Below are 20,362 nucleotides of genomic sequence, written 5' to 3'. Positions count from 1 at the left end.
ACTTATAACAGTTTTATTACAGTTTTATCTGACTTCCTAAGGCTCTCTGTCTGTATTTGTCATAGTCATTTAGGTATCTCACATTGCCTAATTGCAGTCAGCAGACATCCTTTAGAAACATCCCCCCACAAAAAACATTCCAGACTGATATAAATGAAATGATTATTTAGATTAATAACATTGATCATTGTACTGATCGTATTTGACTTATAAGTGATACATTTGTAGAAGATGGAAGGTTAAAAGTGTTGAATGGTTTCTTTAAATGTAAAGGTTCATCATTGTTCCACTCCATGTGTATGTCTTTAAGGGGCCAGAGCAAGGGCCAGAGCAAGATAACGAGACCCAGCTTTACAGCTGTGAAACATAGCAGGTGCTGCTGAGTTGTATTTGATTAAGGTGTGTCCGCATTTGGGTAGAGTATATAAGGAGCAGCACCTAGCTCTCCCATTACCCTGGGGGGATGGGTTGGTGGTTGGGTCTGGTTTGTTGATGTATTTAGTGTAAATGGAGTTTTTGTTTTTCTTATTAAAACCTTCTTTAAGTACTTTTTGAGTCCCTTCTTTTTAATGCATGGTCTCCCCAGCAAGCTCTCTGCAGCGTCACTATACTGCAAAAAGCCAACATCTTTGGTTATGGGCCCAGCTGCTGAGTGGATGACTGCATATTTTTGGACTCTGAGAAAGGTTTGAAAACTCCTTCTCTGTTAGCGTAGTTTTTGTGGGTCTGGAAGATATCCAGAATGGTTGACCGGGTTCCTGAAGCTGAGAAGGCTCTGGTCTTCCCACAGCTGACAGATGAGAACTATAGTTTATGGTCTTTTCGGGTGGAGGCGCTTTTGACCTCTAGAGAAGTATGGACCTATGTAACTGATGACCCTCCTGACCCTGTGACTAATGCTTGGTCGAAAGGAGATGCAAAGGCCAGGGCGATAATTAATTTGGCAGTAAGCGACCAGCAAGTAGTCTATATGAGAAATAAGAAAACTGCCAAAGAAATGTGGGACAGTCTTGCAGCAGTGCATGTTAGAAAAGAGTCAGCGTCTGCACTGACGTTTTTCAAGCAGTTGTACCAGACGAAGTTGCAGCCTGGTGGTGATTTGGCAGCACACTTGAGACGTCTGGAGGCAATACACGGCGAATTAATTCGAAGGGACATGGAGGTACCTGATATTCAGTATGTTTTTATCATCCTTTGTTCCCTTAATGAGGACTTTGATGGTATAGCTAGCCAAATATCTGCCGTTCCACCAGCACAATTAACTGTGGAAGGGGTAACGGCAAGATTAATGAGCGAGTTGGATAGAAGGGAGGCTTGTGCCATAAGCACTCCTGTTTCCAGAAAGAATGAGGAACGCCATATGCAAACCTGTGGTGATACAACTGCATTTAAAGCTGCAAAGCGTTGTTGGTTCTGCAATAAGCAAGGACATTTTGCAAGGGACTGCAGATCCAAAAGAAAGCAAAGTACTCCCAAGTCTGTTTCTGTTCGTCAATCACGGTCATCAGCCCAGCAGCCGGCATCGTATAGTAGGGACAGAAACGAGCCACGAGCTTTTCACGCTCGGACTAAAGATCGTAAAAGAATTAAAGATGCCAAGTGGAAGTCTTTTGTAATCGACTCAGGAGCATCGCAGCACGTCTGCAATGATCGAAGCTTGTTTATTTCTTTCGAAGAGGAAATTGGTAATGTACATTTAGCCAATTCACAAGTCTTGCAGTCGCTTGGCAGGGGTACTGTTAAACTTGACTCTTTAAACATTACAATAGCGAACTGCATTTACTGCCCGTCAATGGACAATTTGTTATCAGTAAGGTGCTTTGCTCATCAAGGGATAACTGTGCGTTTCTTAAAGTCAATGTGTGAGTTTTTCGAGGGGAACAAACGTCTATTGTATGCCCGGGAATCTGATGGTTTATATAGACTGTATTTTCCAACCTACTCCCAATCGCCTATAAATTGCAGAGCAGCACAGTCAAGCCAGGGGTTGAGAAATGTAAGGCCACATTCTGGGTGTGTCCACATGGCGCACAGAATTCTGGGACACCTGAATTTTGCTGATGTAATTAAGACAAAGAATATTGTCAATGGCCTCGACTTAAAACCATGTAAATTCTTTATGCAGTGTCTATCCTGTTGCAAGAATAAGATTAAGGTTGCACGCAAGGGTAGGTGCTCAGATAGGAAAGTAACTGAGCCATTTGAGCGTGTACATTGTGATTTAGTTGGGCCACTTCCACCATCATTAGGAGGTTCGAAGTACTGGCTTACCCTGATAGACCAGAATAGTAGATATTGTTGGACTTATGCAATAGCTGAGAAGTCCCAAGCATTTGAGAAGTACAAGGTTTTTTGCAACTGGGTAAAAACGCACTTTAACAAACCTATTAAGAACCTGTTTTCTGACCGGGGCGGGGAATTTGTTTCTGAGGATTTTGAGAAATTTCTGGAAGCGCAGGGGACTACTCATGAGTTATCTTGCCCCCGAAGTCCCTGGCAAAATGGGCTTGTTGAAGTTGTGCAGCGTGACTTGCAGGCAGGGGTTAAAACTTATCTGCACGATGCTAATCTGCCCAAAGTCTTTTGGGCTGAAGCACTCCATGCTTTTTGTTATGTTAGAAATCGCAGTTATCATTCTGGTTTAGATGTCACCCCCTATGAGAAGCTGTTTAAAAAACGCCCTAATCTGAAATACCTACGCATTTGGGGTTCAGATGTAATTATGCATTATCCTGCTAAGCAGAAATTGGGTGAGCGTAGTGTCCAGGGAAAATTAATGGGCTACCAGCAGGGGGCGTACAGAATTTACATACCAGCAACTGGCAAATTTCATATTACCAGAAGCATGATACAAACTGTAAATTGGAATGGGGTTGCTATTTTCCAAGATACTGATGGTATAAATGATACTGAGGAAGAAGAGGAAGCAGCAGCAGCAGCAGGAGGAAATGGTGATTCTGAATTAATAGAAAAAGACAAAAAGCCTGTTGAATCGGATGATTTGTTTGATGATTTAAAGTCACAGGCATCTGAGGGGAGGTTAGATTCTCTTGAGTTTTCTGACCGTGAGCTTAGCCTACAGGCACCTCTTCAAACTGACAGTGATGATTTACAACCTGAAACTAGTGGTTCACTTAGTCCCATTAAGTCTGAGGAGTCTGACTCTCCTTCCGGACTGAGACGTTCAGATAGAAAGAGACAGAAGCCACAACGTTTTGCAGATGAACATTTTAATACTGTGTATGCCAATAAGGCGGTTTTTGAGCCAAAAAGCTACAATGATGTTCAGAATTTACCTATGCACCAAGCTGTAAATTGGTATAAAGCTATGAACTCTGAGATAGCTTCTTTAAAAGAGCATAACACTTGGTCTCTTGTACCACAAACCCCAGATATGAGACTTATTGATTCAAAATGGGTTTATAGAGTTAAAATGAATGACAAAAATGAAGTAGTAAGGTACAAGGCAAGACTAGTTGCTAGGGGCTTTCAACAAATTCCAGGTGAAGATTATGATTTGTGCTATTCACCAAGTGTAAAATATGAAACAGTTAAGCTTTTGTTAAAAGATGCATCACAACGTGGACATTCTGTTTATCACCTAGATATAAAAACTGCATATTTGTTTGCAGATTTAAAAGAACAAATTTTTATGCGTGTCCCTGAAGGCATAGACGCTGCTGAAGGTTTGGTATGCAAATTAAATAAATCCCTTTATGGTCTGCACCAAAGTGGAAGGAATTGGCACCAAACTTTAGCAAAAGAATTGCTAGATATTGGTTTTTCACAAGGAAAGGCAGACAATTGTGTGTTTATAAAGGAAAGGGCAAACTCTGTAACAAAAATATGTGTGTATGTAGATGACGTATTAATTTCTACAAAAACTAAACAGGAATATGAACAGGTAGTTTCACAGTTACAGAAGAAGTTTGATGTGGTGGAATTAGGCATAGCTAAAAATTACTTATCCATGCAAATTGAGAAAGGCAAAAATGGATCTTTTCTGGTTCATCAAACTGCAAAAATTGATGATCTAGTTGAAATGCTACGTTTAGAAAATGCAAATGGGAAGGAAACACCTATGGTGTGTGGTTTCACCTTTACAGGTGAAGCTAAGCCATTTCCTAACAAAACTTTGTATCGTTCTGCTATAGGCAAGCTAAATTTCATTCAAAGAATCTCAAGACCAGATATAACTTATGCTTTTCACTTTCTGGCAAAATTTGTGGAAAAGCCCACTACACAATGTTTTTCTGCTCTTAAGAGAGTGGTAATGTACCTTAAACATACCAAACATTATAGGTTGCAGTTTACAACATGTATTGACAAAGGTTTTGAAATTTTCTGTGATGCATCTCATGCAGTGGAACAAAATAATTGCAGGGGTGTGTCTGGTATGGTGTTTTGTTATAACGGTTGTCCATTTGAATGGAAGTCCCAGACACAAACCGTTATTTGTCTCTCCACAACAGAGAGTGAATTATGTGCATGCGTTCAGGCCACTCGTGATCTAGAATGGTATCTGCAAGTATTTGCAGACCTACAGATGCAAGTAACACTACCAGTAAAAGTTTACCTTGATTCCCAGAGTGGACTTGCTATCCTGTGTTCAGAGACCAATACGCAGCGCACTAGAGTCTTAAGATTACGTTTAGAATTTGTAAAGAAACTAATTGCTGATGAAATGGTTGTATTTAAATATGTTCCGGGTGACAATCAAATTGCGGACATTTTTACTAAAGCACTTCCAAAGGTTACACATGAAAAACATGTACAAAGTATGCTTTATGTTTTTGTTTCACAATGATGAACCGCAGGGGAAATGTTGAATGGTTTCTTTAAATGTAAAGGTTCATCATTGTTCCACTCCATGTGTATGTCTTTAAGGGGCCAGAGCAAGGGCCAGAGCAAGATAACGAGACCCAGCTTTACAGCTGTGAAACATAGCAGGTGCTGCTGAGTTGTATTTGATTAAGGTGTGTCCGCATTTGGGTAGAGTATATAAGGAGCAGCACCTAGCTCTCCCATTACCCTGGGGGGATGGGTTGGTGGTTGGGTCTGGTTTGTTGATGTATTTAGTGTAAATGGAGTTTTTGTTTTTCTTATTAAAACCTTCTTTAAGTACTTTTTGAGTCCCTTCTTTTTAATGCATGGTCTCCCCAGCAAGCTCTCTGCAGCGTCACTATACTGCAAAAAGCCAACAAAAAGATGCAAGCAGTGACTAAGCACTACATTTAGTGCTCCTCAACTTTCTCATATTTTCAACAGGAAGCGTTACACGAGTTAGGTGAATCCCTTATAATCTTGTTGTCTTTAAATACATTGTTAGCTGGTCTTTTGCATTAATAAAGCAGGGCAAAGGTAGAATTTGGCTGGCTATGGTTCATGCAGATATATACCATTCTAAAAGCACTTCATTCTTGTCACCACAATCATAGTATTGCATCTGATTTGTAGCACAAGATGCAATAGCCTCATTTACCAAAGCTGCAGGAGATTTGGCAAGCTTTTTTATGCATCCTTGCAGCTGTGGCCTCTTTCACATATAACCATGTAAGCTATGGTAAAGATTTGGTGAAAAAGCTCCCCGTCCTCTCATCTTCCAGTGCACCATCAAGGAGAAAATCAGAAGTTCTTACTTTTGTTTTAAGTAACTGCAGTTTATCATTATTTAGAAACCTGTGACAAACTGTGGTTAATCTTAGCATTGGTATAGGGAAACAAGTCAGCTTCAAAATCTTGCTTTATGACCGGGTTGGGGAATCTGTGGTGCTCCAGAAGTTGTGAACTATAACTCCCATATCCATGACCATTGATCATTGGCCTGCTGGCTAGGGGTGATAGTTGTTGGGATTCCAAAAACATTTAGAAGGTCTAAGGTTATTATTTATTAAATTTGTTGCTCACAAAACATATAGGCCATGTACAAAACAATAGAAGAAAACATCAAAACACAATAAATACAACTATTAATAAATAAAAGCTGCAACCAAAGCAACTTCACCTAGTAGCAAAAGTTGTATCAAAACTTTTTAAAAAAACAATTCATCCCTCATACCCTCAGAAACACTGAAGAATAATTGATCTACAGCATTGCTGGTTTATGATTCTGACTTAAGGTTGAGCACAATTTTAGGGTTTTTTGGGGTTCAGACTTAATGATAGCCATGGTTAATTGAAAGCACAAGTGAAATCCTCATGCTTTTTAGTGTCACTTTAAGGGCAGCAGTGAGAAACATAAGGTTCATAGGTGCAAACTATTTTCAGATGCCTTGCTTGAATTCATTTTTAGAAAGTATTTATTGACTAAGGGTTGCGCAAGTTAAATGTGCAAGTTAAATGTGAGTAAGTTTTGAGTCAACTGTATTCATGTCTAAGCATTTGCCATTACAAACATTGAGGTTACTATCCATTTTTGTCTGCTTTCTAGCACATATGTTCAAGCTGAATTGGGGGGATGAAATATCAAAGGTCATGTTCCACAAATTGTCTCTGCTCCCACCGCTACCCTCACCCCCCCAAAAAAAAGTCCAGCCTACTTTTTGAAGGAATAGCAACTGCTAGGGGAAGGTATGAGTTCAGGTCCTCTGCAGAGTACAACCTGGTCTTCTCATCTTCTGTTTGAGCACTTGGTGGTGGCAGCAAAGGTATGCCTTCTGTAAAGGTAAGGTAAAGGGACCCCTGACCATTAGGTCCAGTCGTGGCCGACTCTGGGGTTGCGGCGCTCATCTCACTTTATTGGCTGAGGGAGCCGGCGTACAGCTTCTGGGTCATGTGGCCAGCATGACTAAGCCACTTCTGGCGAACCAGAGCAGCGAACGGAAACGCTGTTTACCTTCCCACCAGAGCGGTACCTATTTATCTACTTGCACTTTGACGTGCTTTCGAACTGCTAGGTTGGCAGGAATACCTTCTGCAGTCCATCTTAAACAATGCTTTTAGGAACCTACATGTGCATGCATGTGTGTGTCTCACATCAACAGTTGAAAGCTACAAGACAAAGCAAAAAAGGTCAAGGGAAGTATTCATTTGATTTCAGCCCTTGAGTTGAGAGTGAGAAGCTCCTATTATTATAGTATTATCATTACTGTTACATTTATATCCCACCTTTCCTCAAAGAAACTCAAGATGACGTACATGGATCTCTTCCCCTCTCCATTTATTCTCACAACAGCCCTGCAAGGGAGGCGAGGCTGAAGACGGTGGCTTTCCCATGATCACCCAGCAATCTTCATGGCTGAGTGGGGATTTGAGCACCAGAAAGCAAAATCTTATTTATGCCATCAGAGGAACTGTTTGTATCATGTTAAACCACTAAAGAGACTCCCAGGCTTCTGAAGCAGTGAATATTTCTCTGTAGTGTCATTATGCACTGGGCCATTCAGTCCAAAAATATGTGCATAAGTAAAATTTAGCTCATACAAAGGCTTTGTAGATTTGTTGGGCCACATATTTCTGGTTGTGCAAAAATAGAACTGTAAACCAGGAAGCAACCAAAATATGTTGTGATCTGTAATTTGCTGTATTGTGTCACTGAGGAAAAAAAGAACATGGGTTTTCAAATAATTTGAATTACTTTTTGTCCCACAATCAATAAGACATGAGTTCTGTAGCTTTCATCAGACAACTAAACAAAGGTATTGATAAGTTGGTTAAATAATATGTAGTGTTCTTGTTTATGGGAAGCTAACCTTTATTTAGTTGATGTTTGCTTTCATTTAGAGAAAAGAATACATTGTTACCGAAGTGTCTTTATTACAGAAGCAGAAAAGTGACGGGGCAGATACTTTTCTTCAGTCATTCCAAGTCATTACCCTTTGTTAATCTTGTTGTTATCCTTCCATTTCATTAACTTATTGTAAGAAGAAAGCAGTAGACTAGTTTTAAATCTCAGTTTCTGTCAAATGCAAAGGAGAATGTCATTAATTTGTACACGCATGGTGGACTGAAATATCCCTAATAATAGGCAATCCTGTCCACATGGTAAAAAAGAAAAGAAAATTGGCTTTGAACCTTAGGGACTCATGCTATAGAAATGCCTTTCATTTGGTTTGAACAAATTTGCTTGCTTGATAACTCCAATTGTAGCCTCTGTCCGTACAAAATTATATAGCAGACACACTGAATGACAATGGGTTAGGGAAACTTGAAAGAACTTAATGTGACCTCCAGCATTCTAGAAATTCCTTTCTGATGTGTACAGATTTGGTGATGTCTCCAATTGGTTGGACAAGATACAAAACTTCAGGGTAGGTTGCGTCTTAATTTTTGCAGACAGAAGAAAGTTGTCATGGCAATAATTCAAGACAGACGATGGGTGTATGACAGTGAAGAGAATTGTCTCCATTCTTGTCTGCATGTATTTTCTGAGTACAAAAGGAAATACTATAATTAGACATATCTCAGCTAGGTACAGTGGTACCTTGGGTTACATACGCTTCAGGTTACATACGCTTCAGGTTACATACGCTTCAGGTTACAGAATCCGCTAACCCAGAAATAGTACCTTGGGTTAAGAACTTTGCTTCAGGATGAGAACAGAAATCGTGCTCTGGCGGCGCAGCAGCAGTGGGAGGCCCCATTAGCTAAAGTGGTACTTCAGGTTAAGAACAGTTTCAGGTTAAGAACGGACTTCCGGAACGAATTAAGTACTTAACCCGAGGTACCACTGTACGTTGCTGGTAGATGTTCACAACTGCAATATATGGTTGAGAAGAGCTGGGCACCATATTTTATGGAATACTTCCAAGGCATTATAATAGCATATATTAAAATGCCCACGTAACCAAGAACTTTAATTTGTACACTGTGTAGTAATAAGACATTATCATATACTTGGTGCTTAGTCTTGCATTTCATTATTGGTTTGTATTTTCAGCACACAGATGCAGATTTTGTGGTGCAACTGTGTAGAAAGATGATCCAGTTCCCATTTAAAAGCAATTGTGGGAAGAAATATATTTAGAGAAAATTGTCTTTCCCAGAAATGTATGGTGTACCCTTCCGTGTCTTTTTTCAGTTATTGATTCATTATGTCGAGTTTTATAAGTTACAATTGCAGGGGAGGGAGGTGAGTTACAAATTTTACTTTATTCCCAAGGTGTTTTGAACACCAGAGTAAATGCTTCACAAATACGATAGTTAGATTACCTCCCCACGTGGACTGTTGTAGATAGAGCACAAAAGCTGTGGTTTAGTGTTGTAAGAATGAGCCTCAGACTTGTCTCCTTCCCCTCTCCATCCCTGCTTCCTCTTTTAAAGTAATCATAGTTTCCCATTATAACCTAACACTGGAGAGGTCCAGTGGTTAATTCAAAGAGGAAAGGATTGAATCGTGATTCTTAGAGCTCTCCACAGTTTGGACATAATGGAAAACTCTAGTTAGTTTGGAAGCATACACTTCCAAACGCACTTTGGAGCACGGCTCCTACAAACACATTTAGTACTCTTCAGTTGGTGGAAGTTGAATCTGTGAAGCTCTCCATCACTGCAGTAGGCTTTGAGTGCTATAATACTATAATACTACTTTCCTCAACAATGTGTGTGTTGCGGGGCCAGGGTGGTAGGAAGCTTGACCTTATTTAGAAAGATATGCTCACAATTTGGCGCCTTCACATAATCTCAGCAGTCTTCCTCCAGGCATTCTTTGTGATCTCTCATTGGAGTTAGCAAAGCATTCATCAAAGTTAAGGAAACTCATTACTAGAGTTTTAAAACATGGAGCCCCCCCCCCAATTTAGACATTATATGTGACATATGCTGAAAAGCCTTTTCTACATCTGCAACTATAAACCCGGCGTCTGGCCTCTCAACCATATGGGATGAGCTTTTTTGATTTATTCATACCACCTGAATATAAGTTCCCGAAATTGCTTGCCTCCCTACTGACTTGCGAATTGTTGTCCTGCAATTTCTCCAGGAGCTCAAAGCAGTGTAGGTGCTTCAGAATGAGATCAAGTGTGAATCAAGACAGAATGGAAAAAAAGTTGTTATAAAGTTGAATGACTGTTCGTTTATAGCGCTTCCACAACCCTAGCAGATTTGGGAATTTGCAGTTGGGAATAATCCTGGATCCACTGTTTATAATCTTGTGCAGCAGCTTTCACCAGAAGTGCTTTTCTGCCAGCTTCATTCTACTTTATCCATCAACTGTTTTGTTTACCAGAGTGCAGGTCTCTCCATTTATTCTGAGGTAACTTCCCCGGTTAATTTCAGCAATGTAGTCTACCATGGGGCCGCTGTGGAAATAAAAATAAATAAATAAAGCATGTCTCCACAACACCTGATGAAAATGGGGGAAGTAGGAGCTTGTTCACTCAAATATCTGCAGGCTGCTTACCAATAGCTTCCAGCCCCAATTAAAAGTGATGGTGTTGGCCCATAAACCTTTTTAATGGTGTGGACCTAGCATAACTCTGAGTGCCTGCTACTCTGATGACTCGACAGGAGCGTTTTCCTGCAAACAGCAGTGATGTTGCTTGGGAAATACAGTCCTACTCTGTACTACCACATCCGTTACTATAATGAATACTGCATGGAATATGCATCCCTTATCAGATAGTGTCTGTGACAATTCTAGTTCTCGTGATGAGTGACGCAGTCGCTCCCTCCCTTGGTGCAGCCATGCACATCTGGTAACCTTTTCAATGAATTATTGAGAAACTGAGCAGTTCCCTGTTGTACCACTCCAGTGTGCAAGCATGTTCCCTTCTAGAACGGACTTGTTCTTTTCCCCTTAAGCGGGGAAATTACTGTAGTGGGCTCATCATTAAATGGGGCGGGCGGGCAGGGAAACAGGTAAACTAGACTACATGTTTCGGTATGGAACAAATTTATACAATTTCTTTCAGGGGAAGAAAATATTTTCTGTTGTTTTTTTTAAGTTAAAAGGGAGTCATCTGCATTCAAGTACAAATAGTCAGTTTGTGTAAATAGGGGAATTGGCCTGTTTTCCTAAAGCATGGGATATTTGTAATTGGTTCAGACCGCTATGGATTTTCAGGGCAAAGCTTAGAAATTGAGTATTTGTGACTTTTTCTCCTTCCACTAGCAACCCACAGTGTAATATTAAGGGAGTCTGAAATGCAAAGTGCTCTCTTGAGCTTCACTGCTGTGTGTTTTGACCAAGTGGTATTCCCAGTTGTCATCGGGTCGTCTGATCCCACTTGCATAATCAAAGTACCATCAGCAGAAAGGGAGTAGCACTTTAGTCTTCTTTGTTTGTGTAAAGATGTAGTCATTTTCTCCTACCCTATGGTACTGAATATTCTACGCCTGTAGGAATTACTGCTGCTTACGCTAAAGCATCAGTGATAATTGTGCTTATTAGTAGTGCACGATACTATTTTCTTGGCACTGGTGAAAAATTTTACATTACTTTACAAAGCCCTGGACAACGAAGGGACCACGAAGGGCATATAGCCCAACCCTCTGCAATGCAGGAATCTTTTGCCTTGCTCAGGTGGAGCTTGAACCCATGGTCCTGCTCGACCCACTGAAACTATGTTGGATTATTGTGCTAGCTGCAATCCTTGCTGCTGTGAATGACCACAATGCTTACCTTGTAGACATTTTAAGTTTTACATAGAATTGTCACCACTAACCCCTTGTATTTCTAGTTATTTGGCTCCTAGTGTTTGCATATATTCAGGCATTCATTCTCTCTCTCTCTCTCTCTCTCTCTCTCTCTCTCTCTCTCTCTCTCCACCCCCCATCACACACACTTGTTTTACTGAACACTTTAGGAGGAAACTAAAGGGAGTGTAGGGCTGCTCCTTGTCCTTCACCCTGACCTTCCTGTGTTGAGCAGAAAAGTCTGTAAGGGGATTGTAACCATGTTAGGATAAATCTGTTCCCAGTCCTTCCCACAGTTGGGCCTCTGGTTGCATGGGGGTCTGGATCGTGGGGAGAAGTGCATGATCCACCCAAGAGGGAAGTGGTTGTGCTTGCAGCATTTCACACATAGGTTTCAGGAGTCCTGAAGAGGGCTGCACTTGTGTGATGCAGTGGTTAGACTAGGATTGGGGAGACCAGGTTCAAGTCCTATCTCAGCTCTGAAGCTCACTGATAAGCTTGGCCCAGCCTCTCTCTTACAGCCTAACCTACCCCACAGACTTGTTCTGAAGATAAAATGGAGATAAAATGGCAAGGTGTTTGTAGACTTCCTTGAACTCTCTCTGATATATAAAAGTAATAACTATCAATGCAGTTTAACACTTGCTGCATCTGGGGAACAGGAATCTACAAAAAGTTTTTGCCATAATAATCTGCTATTGTGTTTTGGTACAAGAATACTTGGAGTTTTTTTCTAGAATCTTTTCTGATCTTTACAAGGTTGTAAGCCCTTGGGTATTCTACAAAGTTTTTCTCAGAGTAAATCTCTTGAAATAAATGGACTTAGGCACCCTGAGTAAGTAAGAGTTGCAAATCCTAGTTGCATGATCAGTTAAAACATTTTACTTGGCCAGGAAGAATACTAAATACCTTAAATTTCACGATTTTCATTTTTATATTAGGTGATAGTCAACTCTATTAGGTGATAGTCAATCAGATATAGAAAATAATTTTTCACCTAGTTGCATTACTATAAAATAATGAATATATAAAAGAATTAGGATGTGTAACACTTACTTCAACTATCCTAAACATATAAGGATAGTTGAAGTAAGTGTTACACATCCTAATTCTTTTATATATTCATTATTTTATAGTAATGCAGTAGTGTCCGTGGCTGAGCTTGACCCTGGTAGTTTAGGTGAAAAATTATTTTCTATATCTGATTCTCCTTTTCCCATAGACATTAAATAATGTAAGTTAAGCTGTGAATGTGTTACCTTTTCCCCTTCATACAAGATGGGTTATAAGAAAAAAAGGATAAGAAGAAACAGAGCTGGTCAGAAGCTCAGTTCTCGCATGCTCTCTGCTGTGAAATGTGTAAGGAATGAAACTTAATAGAGAAGTGGAAATACCATTGTGGAATTGTAGCTGTTATGTGGTTAGAAGATGAATAGATATTGTGTAATGAAGGACCAGAGAAAAATATACGATACTGAGCTGTAGAAAATTTTATTAGCGAAGAAGTGAATAGTAAAGGGCCCACAGCTACTGCAGCAGTTCAGCATCACAACCTGTGTCATTGCATCATATTTGCTTAGAGTTTTGCTGCTATTAATTTTAGGATTGGTATGCAAGAACCTTATTCTGTAGCAGAATGCTGCTCTTGATGTTTCAGATATTAATGGAAGATCTCAGGGAAACCAGAAGTAAGATTTCTGCTATTCTCCAGCCTTCCTTTTTTTAAAAAACCACAGTAGTATATGAGTTAACAGTTTTATACACTTTTCACGGTTCATTTTGAGAACTGATATTTAGCATCTGAATATTGACAGCAGGCATATCCATTAACCACAACTGGGTCCTTTCTGCCACCCCCCCCCCAAAAAAAAAGACTTCAAGAAATGAGAAGCTATAACAAATTCACAGGGCTGCATGTATGTTCTATAGAGTCTCCAATTCATCAAGAGTGGTGATGAAGAAATTGCGTACAGTATATAGGCTCAAGATTAGAACAGATGTCTGTCTAGTTGTGGTATTGGCCCTTGGATCTTATAATCCCCTTTAAAATAGCCTGTTTTGCTAATGATGAACAGTACAGATTTCAGGAATTCAGATGTTACTTAACTTGACTAAGAAAACTTAAAGCATTAAACCTAGTAATTTTGGTTTTTAATTTATAACTTGCTAACAAACTTGCCTGCTAAAAGTTTAATAAGTTGTTTTTGTAAGGCCAGTAGGGAAATAATTGTATAGGCATAAATAATCTGCAGTTACTTAGACTGCAGCTTGGGGGAGCTTACTGTCTTCTCTTACATACACAGAATCTTCTCCGTATTTTGGTTCTCTTATACACAAACACCGGATTCCTGTTCATGCTTGATTTACTTTTTTTCGTTTGTGACAAGACAGGCATTTTGACAGTCATGTAATGCAAACACATCAGTTCCCTCTGTAAAATGGGGATAATGTCTTCCGCTTTTACTTACTGTATTTATTTATTTTATATCCTGCCTTTCTTCCATAATGGAACCAAGATTGTGTACATGTGGTTTCCATATGGTCATCCATCCAGGCACTGACTTGTCCCAGACATGCTTTAGCTACAGCCAATTGGTGTCTCTCATGTACCCTCAGATCATACCCTGGGATTTATGCTTTTATACCCACTGTAGTAGAAGCTTAACTTTACTAATATTCTTTGAGTACCAGATATTTCCTTAACCTTTCTCTGAATAATGACTGTTTTTTGAGAATTTGTCACAGAAGAAAATTGGGCACAGGAACTCTTTAATAGCGTATTCAGATAAGATGTAATATCTGGTTTGGACTCTCATTCCAGGCTTTGTAAACTCTGGTTTATGAAGCCAGGAACGAGCATAGGGGGGCTGAGCACTCATCCACTGTGTGCCAGCTTTGACACAAAGATCCTGGGTGGTCCTAAGTTTCCTGTTATGTCCAAATTGGGGAACAGTAGCTTCATATTAGTTCACAAACCAGGAAAATAGCCAACAGTCCTAACTTGTTAACCAGTAGTAGGCCTAAAAAGAACCATAATACCCAGCTTTCTTTTCTTTTCTTTTCTCTTTTCTTTTCTTTTTTCTTTTCTTTTCTTTTCGTAAGCTTTTAGCATTTTTGGAACCTGACATATTTTAGAACTTGAGGCAAAACATGCAGACACCATTCTTCTCATTTCTTGTGAGGAAGTTAGAGGGAAAATTCCTGCAGACACCCAGACACACTTAGTAGATAGGTGCATGTGATTTGTGGGCATGTGTAAGAGAGAGGGAAGGAGGAGGAGCACATGCATGTATGGTCTGTGAGCGGGAGTAGTAGGGGTGGAGATGTGTATGTGGTCTGTGTGTATCTGTGGTCTGTGTGAAAGAGGGAGAGATGTATATGAGGAATGTGTGTGCATGAGTGAGTTGAGAGAGATGCACATGTGTATGTGGCCTGTATGTGTGCTGTGCATGCGCAGGAGAAAGAGTGGTGTGATCACTGTGTATATTTTTGCTGGTGTTGGGAAATGCTCCATTGTTATTAGACAATGTTTGTGATGTTGGTGGGAGGCGGGAGAGAACTCAGGACGTAGCTGACTTCCCATGGTAAGCCTTTGGCTGTCTTGGGTGGGTGGGAAGCATCAATGACTGAACTGTCTCTAATTTCACCATGCCCCCACAGCAGGCATGCTGTGTTATGCCATGGCAACCATTTTGTGACTGGTGCCCATCATTCTTCCTTAAAATTCAAAATGTGCCTTCTGGTCCAGAAATACTTTTTTAAGATAGCATGCCCGTATATAAATTACAAGGTTTGTCATAAACGTAAACATACAACATAAACATTCAGAAAGTATTCTGCTTTTTGTGGAGAAAATGCAATTTACATATGTCTGCACCATACCTATATCATGACACTATTTTATTTTATTTTTAAACTAAAAATCAGGAGCCAGTTTTGAGGCCAAAAATAAATACCCAAACCAGACTTCAGTCAGGGACACATCAGATTGTGGGGAAAAAGTAGGAACATTTTAAAAAGTGGAAGCTTTAAAAAAATGTTTAATATTATAATAGAAGGGGGAAAGGAACATTGTGTTCATGGCAGAAATGCCATCTGGAGAAAATACGAGCATACTTCCACGCAAATGTCGTACTGCAGTGTATTAAGGGTAGCAGAAGTATCATGTTCAAGACACGTGATAGCTCCACTTGACTGAACAGGCTTCATCTGATGTTTTACGTTCATATATTTGGAATATGAACTGTAACATGGTGTAGCTTTGCTCCCCCTGTGATGCAAATCTGCCCCCTGCAACAATCTATAGAGGGATTCAGCTGGATCTGGATCTTGTGAAAGGGTTCAGCTAAAACTTGGTTCTTGTACATTCAGCAATGTGATAGCTGATTGCATGTGGACCCTTTTGCAAGGCTGTAGGGATCTCCCTAGGAAGTGATTATGGGGAGGGGGGATCACCTAATGGTGCAAGTGGTCATATTAATCTGCTCTGTGAAATAGGCATGTTCAAGGTCTGTCATGACAGTAGCTTTCAAACATGTTTGAAAATAGGGCCACAGATAGTATAGTTAAATAGCAGAAATACAGATTTAAGTATTTAAAACAAAAACACTTTGGAGGGTGATACTCCAGTAGCGTCAACTGTGTTTGGGAGGGGAGTGTCATTGAATAATTATTTCAGATTTTTGTTGTAACTGAAGAGTAGTAAGAGAACAGTAGTGCTGATCTTTCCCCCATTTGGGGTGGACAAGATGATCTCATGAGTTTTCTCGTCAGTTCTGTTATTTTGTAAGCACAACTTAAAAAATAATAATCCACAATAGGAAGGAATTAATATTTAAATCAAACTAGTTGCATATTTTATTATGATTGGATTGAACGCTAAGCGTAACAATGAAATTCATTACTATTTCCCCTCCCCCAAATGAAAAATGTAGGCTGCTTGCCAAAGGAAATGCTTATCTCAAATTAATTTGAAATTAACTGCATTTTTATGCAGCAGTGTTTGAACCCATTAGATGCAATGGCATAAAGGTCCAGTCAGCTTGCCGGAGGGCCACCGTATAGCTGTAATTAGTGGAAATCGCCTTGTTTGCTTCAGCTCGTAATCGTGAATTATCCAGTGCTCTCCTGTTTGTTTAAAATGGGGGGAGATAAATTAGCCAGGTTTGAGAAGATAGTTAAAGATATTCAGCCTTTCCTTCGAGCCCAGTGGCCAATGTGAGGATGGCGTGGGGACGGTTTAATTTCCTGCCGAAGTCCTTCCCATGCTGTGTGCTCACAGGCTCCTTGGAGCTGAGCACCATATAATTGATGTGCAGCCTGCATTGCTGAAGCTTGGACTGCACCATTCGCAGCGTGAGGGAAGATGTAATCTGATCTCTGTGCTGCTCGGGGAGGAATCTGTTCAGTCAAGGCTTTGACAGGGCAAAGTCTCCTCCAATAATCTTCCCCCCTCACTCATTATTCCCTTAAGTTCTTCTCAGACAAGCTGTACGTATGTATGTGTGCCGGGAGGAGGTTTTTGATATTGAGCTTCGTTCCTCGCATTCACGGTGGAGTTTGCTTGCTGCTGCTGCTGCTTCTGCTGCCTGATCTTCCTTCTCCGACGTGCCCGAGCATGTCCACATTAGAGTCTGTGACATATCTACCTGAAAAAGGTTTATATTGTCAGAGGCTACCCAGCAGCCGGACACACGGGGGCACGGAACCGCTGAAGGGGAAAAATACCGAAAACATGGGGTTCTACGGCACTTTAAAAATGATTTTTTACAAAGTAAGTAACTGGTATGGTGTGTGTCCCCCTTCCCATATGTATCTATATAGATATGTGTGTGTGTGTGTGTGCCCGTGTGCCCGTGTGTGTATGTGCCTGTGTGTGTGTGTGTATGTGTCGAGGAAAGAAAAATCTGTATCATCAGAGATGGCTGCGGTATCTCTCTGTATTCCCCCCCTCCTTTGGTGGTGCCTGGATGCTTAACATGCTATACGCTGAATAAAGGCAAATAATGAAAGGGCTCAATGAGATGCGAAATCCTTTTATTTTAGGAGTCTGCATGGGAAACCAAAGAAAGATCAGACTACCTTCAACCGAACTGGCTCTTCAGCTCAGCACTTTAGCCTGTTTTTTCCCCTCCCTTTAAAAAAAAAAGACCCTTTTCTACTTTCACTCAGTATTTCATGTTCATTTTGCAGCTTTGGATGCAAATAGTACTGATGTTAACATGTAATTGCTTATATCAAAGAGACATTTTGAGCATGCTGTGAAATGTTTCAGAGATACAGTGTATTCCCAAGAGCAATGCAGAATACAGTCTGCAGGATCTGTTATTAAAAAAAAAAAAAACCAACCATAATTTTCTACAAGATTGTGTGTTTCCTCAGGTACTTGTGGAGCAAGTTTTTGAATTTTACAGAACCTCCTACAAAATGCAATTGTTTACACTAGATACCTCTAATGGGCATAAACTTCTTTTTAGCCTAACAAAGTGGTAATTTTATTAAGAGTATTTCATAGAGTGCTAAGTGCTAAGCATTTGCAGGTTTCCCAGTACCTAAAACAGTTGGAGCTTAAAAGGGATGGAAAAAGTTTCCTACAAATATTAAGAAAACAGGAGTTTCGTTGCATCCTTGGACAACTGCCTGTTGTTTAGAATATATCCCATGCTTTTGAGAAAATGAAGTTGTGTTCAGAGTAGGAGTTAATTCGTATTCCTAACATTTGTTTGCTGAAGTAAAATAAATCATTTCATAGTCAGAAACAAGAAATACTACTGCTAGAATATCATGATACCCCCTAGGGGAGAATCAGTTTAATTTTTAATGGAGGTTAAAAGCATCTAGTATATGAACCCCCATTTCTGGAGCTGCAATTTGGTTATAGCAAAAGGGTGCTCTGCAATAAATCAATGTCTTTTTCTAAATATGGGAAGTGTTTTCCAAGGGTCTTCAGACATGCTCCTGTACATGGATGAAAATATGGTCTCCATTATCCCCAGCTTTGCTCTGAATAAAGGTTGCTGGTGGAGAAGGCTTTTTGGTTCTGTGTGGTGCATGCTGTGTATTGTCCCATGTGAGGCACAGGCTCACAAATAAGGCTGAGCACAAGAGGAGTGTTTCCATTATTGCTCAAGTGAAAAAGATAAGCATCACAATTTAAATGGAAACCTTGTTTAAAAATAAAACACAATTCATAAGCCTAAGAGAATGCTTATTTCCTTAGTGAGAATGCACTTTAGTATCTTGAATGATTCTAATGTATCTTCGGTGTCAGCAGACAGCCACAATACATAGTGAATGTCCATTTTTTAAAAAAATGGGAATGGGAAAATCTGCATTTGCATGATAGTGTATATTTGATTTTAGCTGCCAACAACTGGTATGAAGCCAGTCATTTTAAATAGCTACCATATTAAGAAAAACAACCAGATATAAATCTGGGCAAAAGCACATGTATATTCCATACTGTTCAGCCAGCATAGGTGTCAAATTGCCACTGCTGCACCTTGTCAAACCTAAAAAGTTTGCTTTTGGAACTATTCCACTTTTCATATGTTTTTGTTTGCTTCTTTCAGTTTCCAGTCTAAATGTTTGTAGTTAAAAGATTACTTGATATATAAGTGTTGGTAACTTTGATAAACTTCTCTGTGGGTTGACAATGCAACACTGCACACACACACACACACACACACACACACGGTTATCTTGCCATATTGCACAAAGCTACTTGTCCTAAGGCCATCCTAATGACACTAGTGGTAAAAATGTAAGGAACTGCCCAAAGGGAGGTAGTTTTATGTGCTTTTTCACATTCGTAAAATGTTTCTGATCTGTGTTTTTAAGTGTTGTATCAGAGAATATTTCATTCAGTTTGATGTTATTTTAGCATTTATACCTATCATTCCAAAGAATGTGCAGAGTAATGAACTGAGTCATTTAATAACTAATTGAGATGAATAAATGTGTGGAAACAAATCACAATGCAAATCATAATGCAGCAGGGTATCTTCTAGCTGCCAAGTGATTATGGTGCAAAGGGTTGTAGAAAAGCTGGGTCATTGGAATAATTTATGTTTTGTTAGTTTAAAATGCAGGTTGAACAGGCTGATATTAAGAAAATATTGATAGGTACAGGCAAAAAGATTACCACCCTCTTCATTAAGGGCCTCGCTATGCTGCCAAACTAACACCATTTTTTTGTTCCTTGTCCCATTTTGTAGATGAAGAGAAAGTTGGACCATGGCTCCGAGGTCCGTTCTTTCTCACTGGGAAAGAAACCCTGCAAAGTCTCAGAATACACAAGGTAATTTAATGCAATGACAGGTCATCTGTTTAAGATACACTACTGCAGCCTGTACTTCCTGCCCAGCCTCCTCTTGCATGGTCATACCACAAAACAAATCTGAGTGAATTATCTACATTCATAAGTACCTCACTTGCTTGAAATTGCTGAAATTATAAATTTATAAAGAGGTAAACAAACCCTTTTATTTACAAATTTAGGATGAATCCTTTTACGTGGCTTCAAAGGACTCTGATATTTTTCTTCCCTCACATCTACCCAGTGAAGGGAAACTTGCAGATTGGGATATGCATCAAGTTGGACTATAGAGACAACAAAATCATTGGTGTTAATCACAACATTCTTGCATACAACAACATGATAATTCCTGAGTCACATTGAATAATAACCTCTCCACAACATGGAGTTCCATTTATAAATTAAAGAGATGTACATTTATCATAGGCAGGCACGTCAATTTAACAACTCTTTAATTTTCTTTGGTTAGGA

The 20,362-nt window shown here is 39.8% G+C and overlaps 1 protein-coding gene across 4 annotated transcripts in view; it reads left to right on the top strand.

Annotated features, from left to right (window-relative positions):
• FBXW7 (F-box and WD repeat domain containing 7) overlaps window positions 1–20,362 on the top strand; it is a 130,494-nt gene that overhangs the window by 77,566 nt on the left and 32,566 nt on the right. For 3 of the 4 annotated variants that reach the window (XM_083520010.1, XM_083520009.1, XM_083520012.1), the window contains one exon: window positions 19,791–19,873. In XM_083520010.1, coding sequence (XP_083376136.1) covers window positions 19,791–19,873 — 83 coding nt within the window. Of the gene's footprint in view, window positions 1–16,810; window positions 17,348–19,790; window positions 19,874–20,362 lie in introns of those variants that run through there. The other variant, XM_083520011.1, reaches the window with a different exon arrangement.

This window comes from Podarcis liolepis, assembly GCF_965112155.1.
Source record: "Podarcis liolepis genome assembly, chromosome: 9".
NCBI classification, from domain to species: domain Eukaryota; kingdom Metazoa; phylum Chordata; class Lepidosauria; order Squamata; family Lacertidae; genus Podarcis; species Podarcis liolepis.
This window is presented reverse-complemented; position numbering and strand designations above follow the sequence as displayed.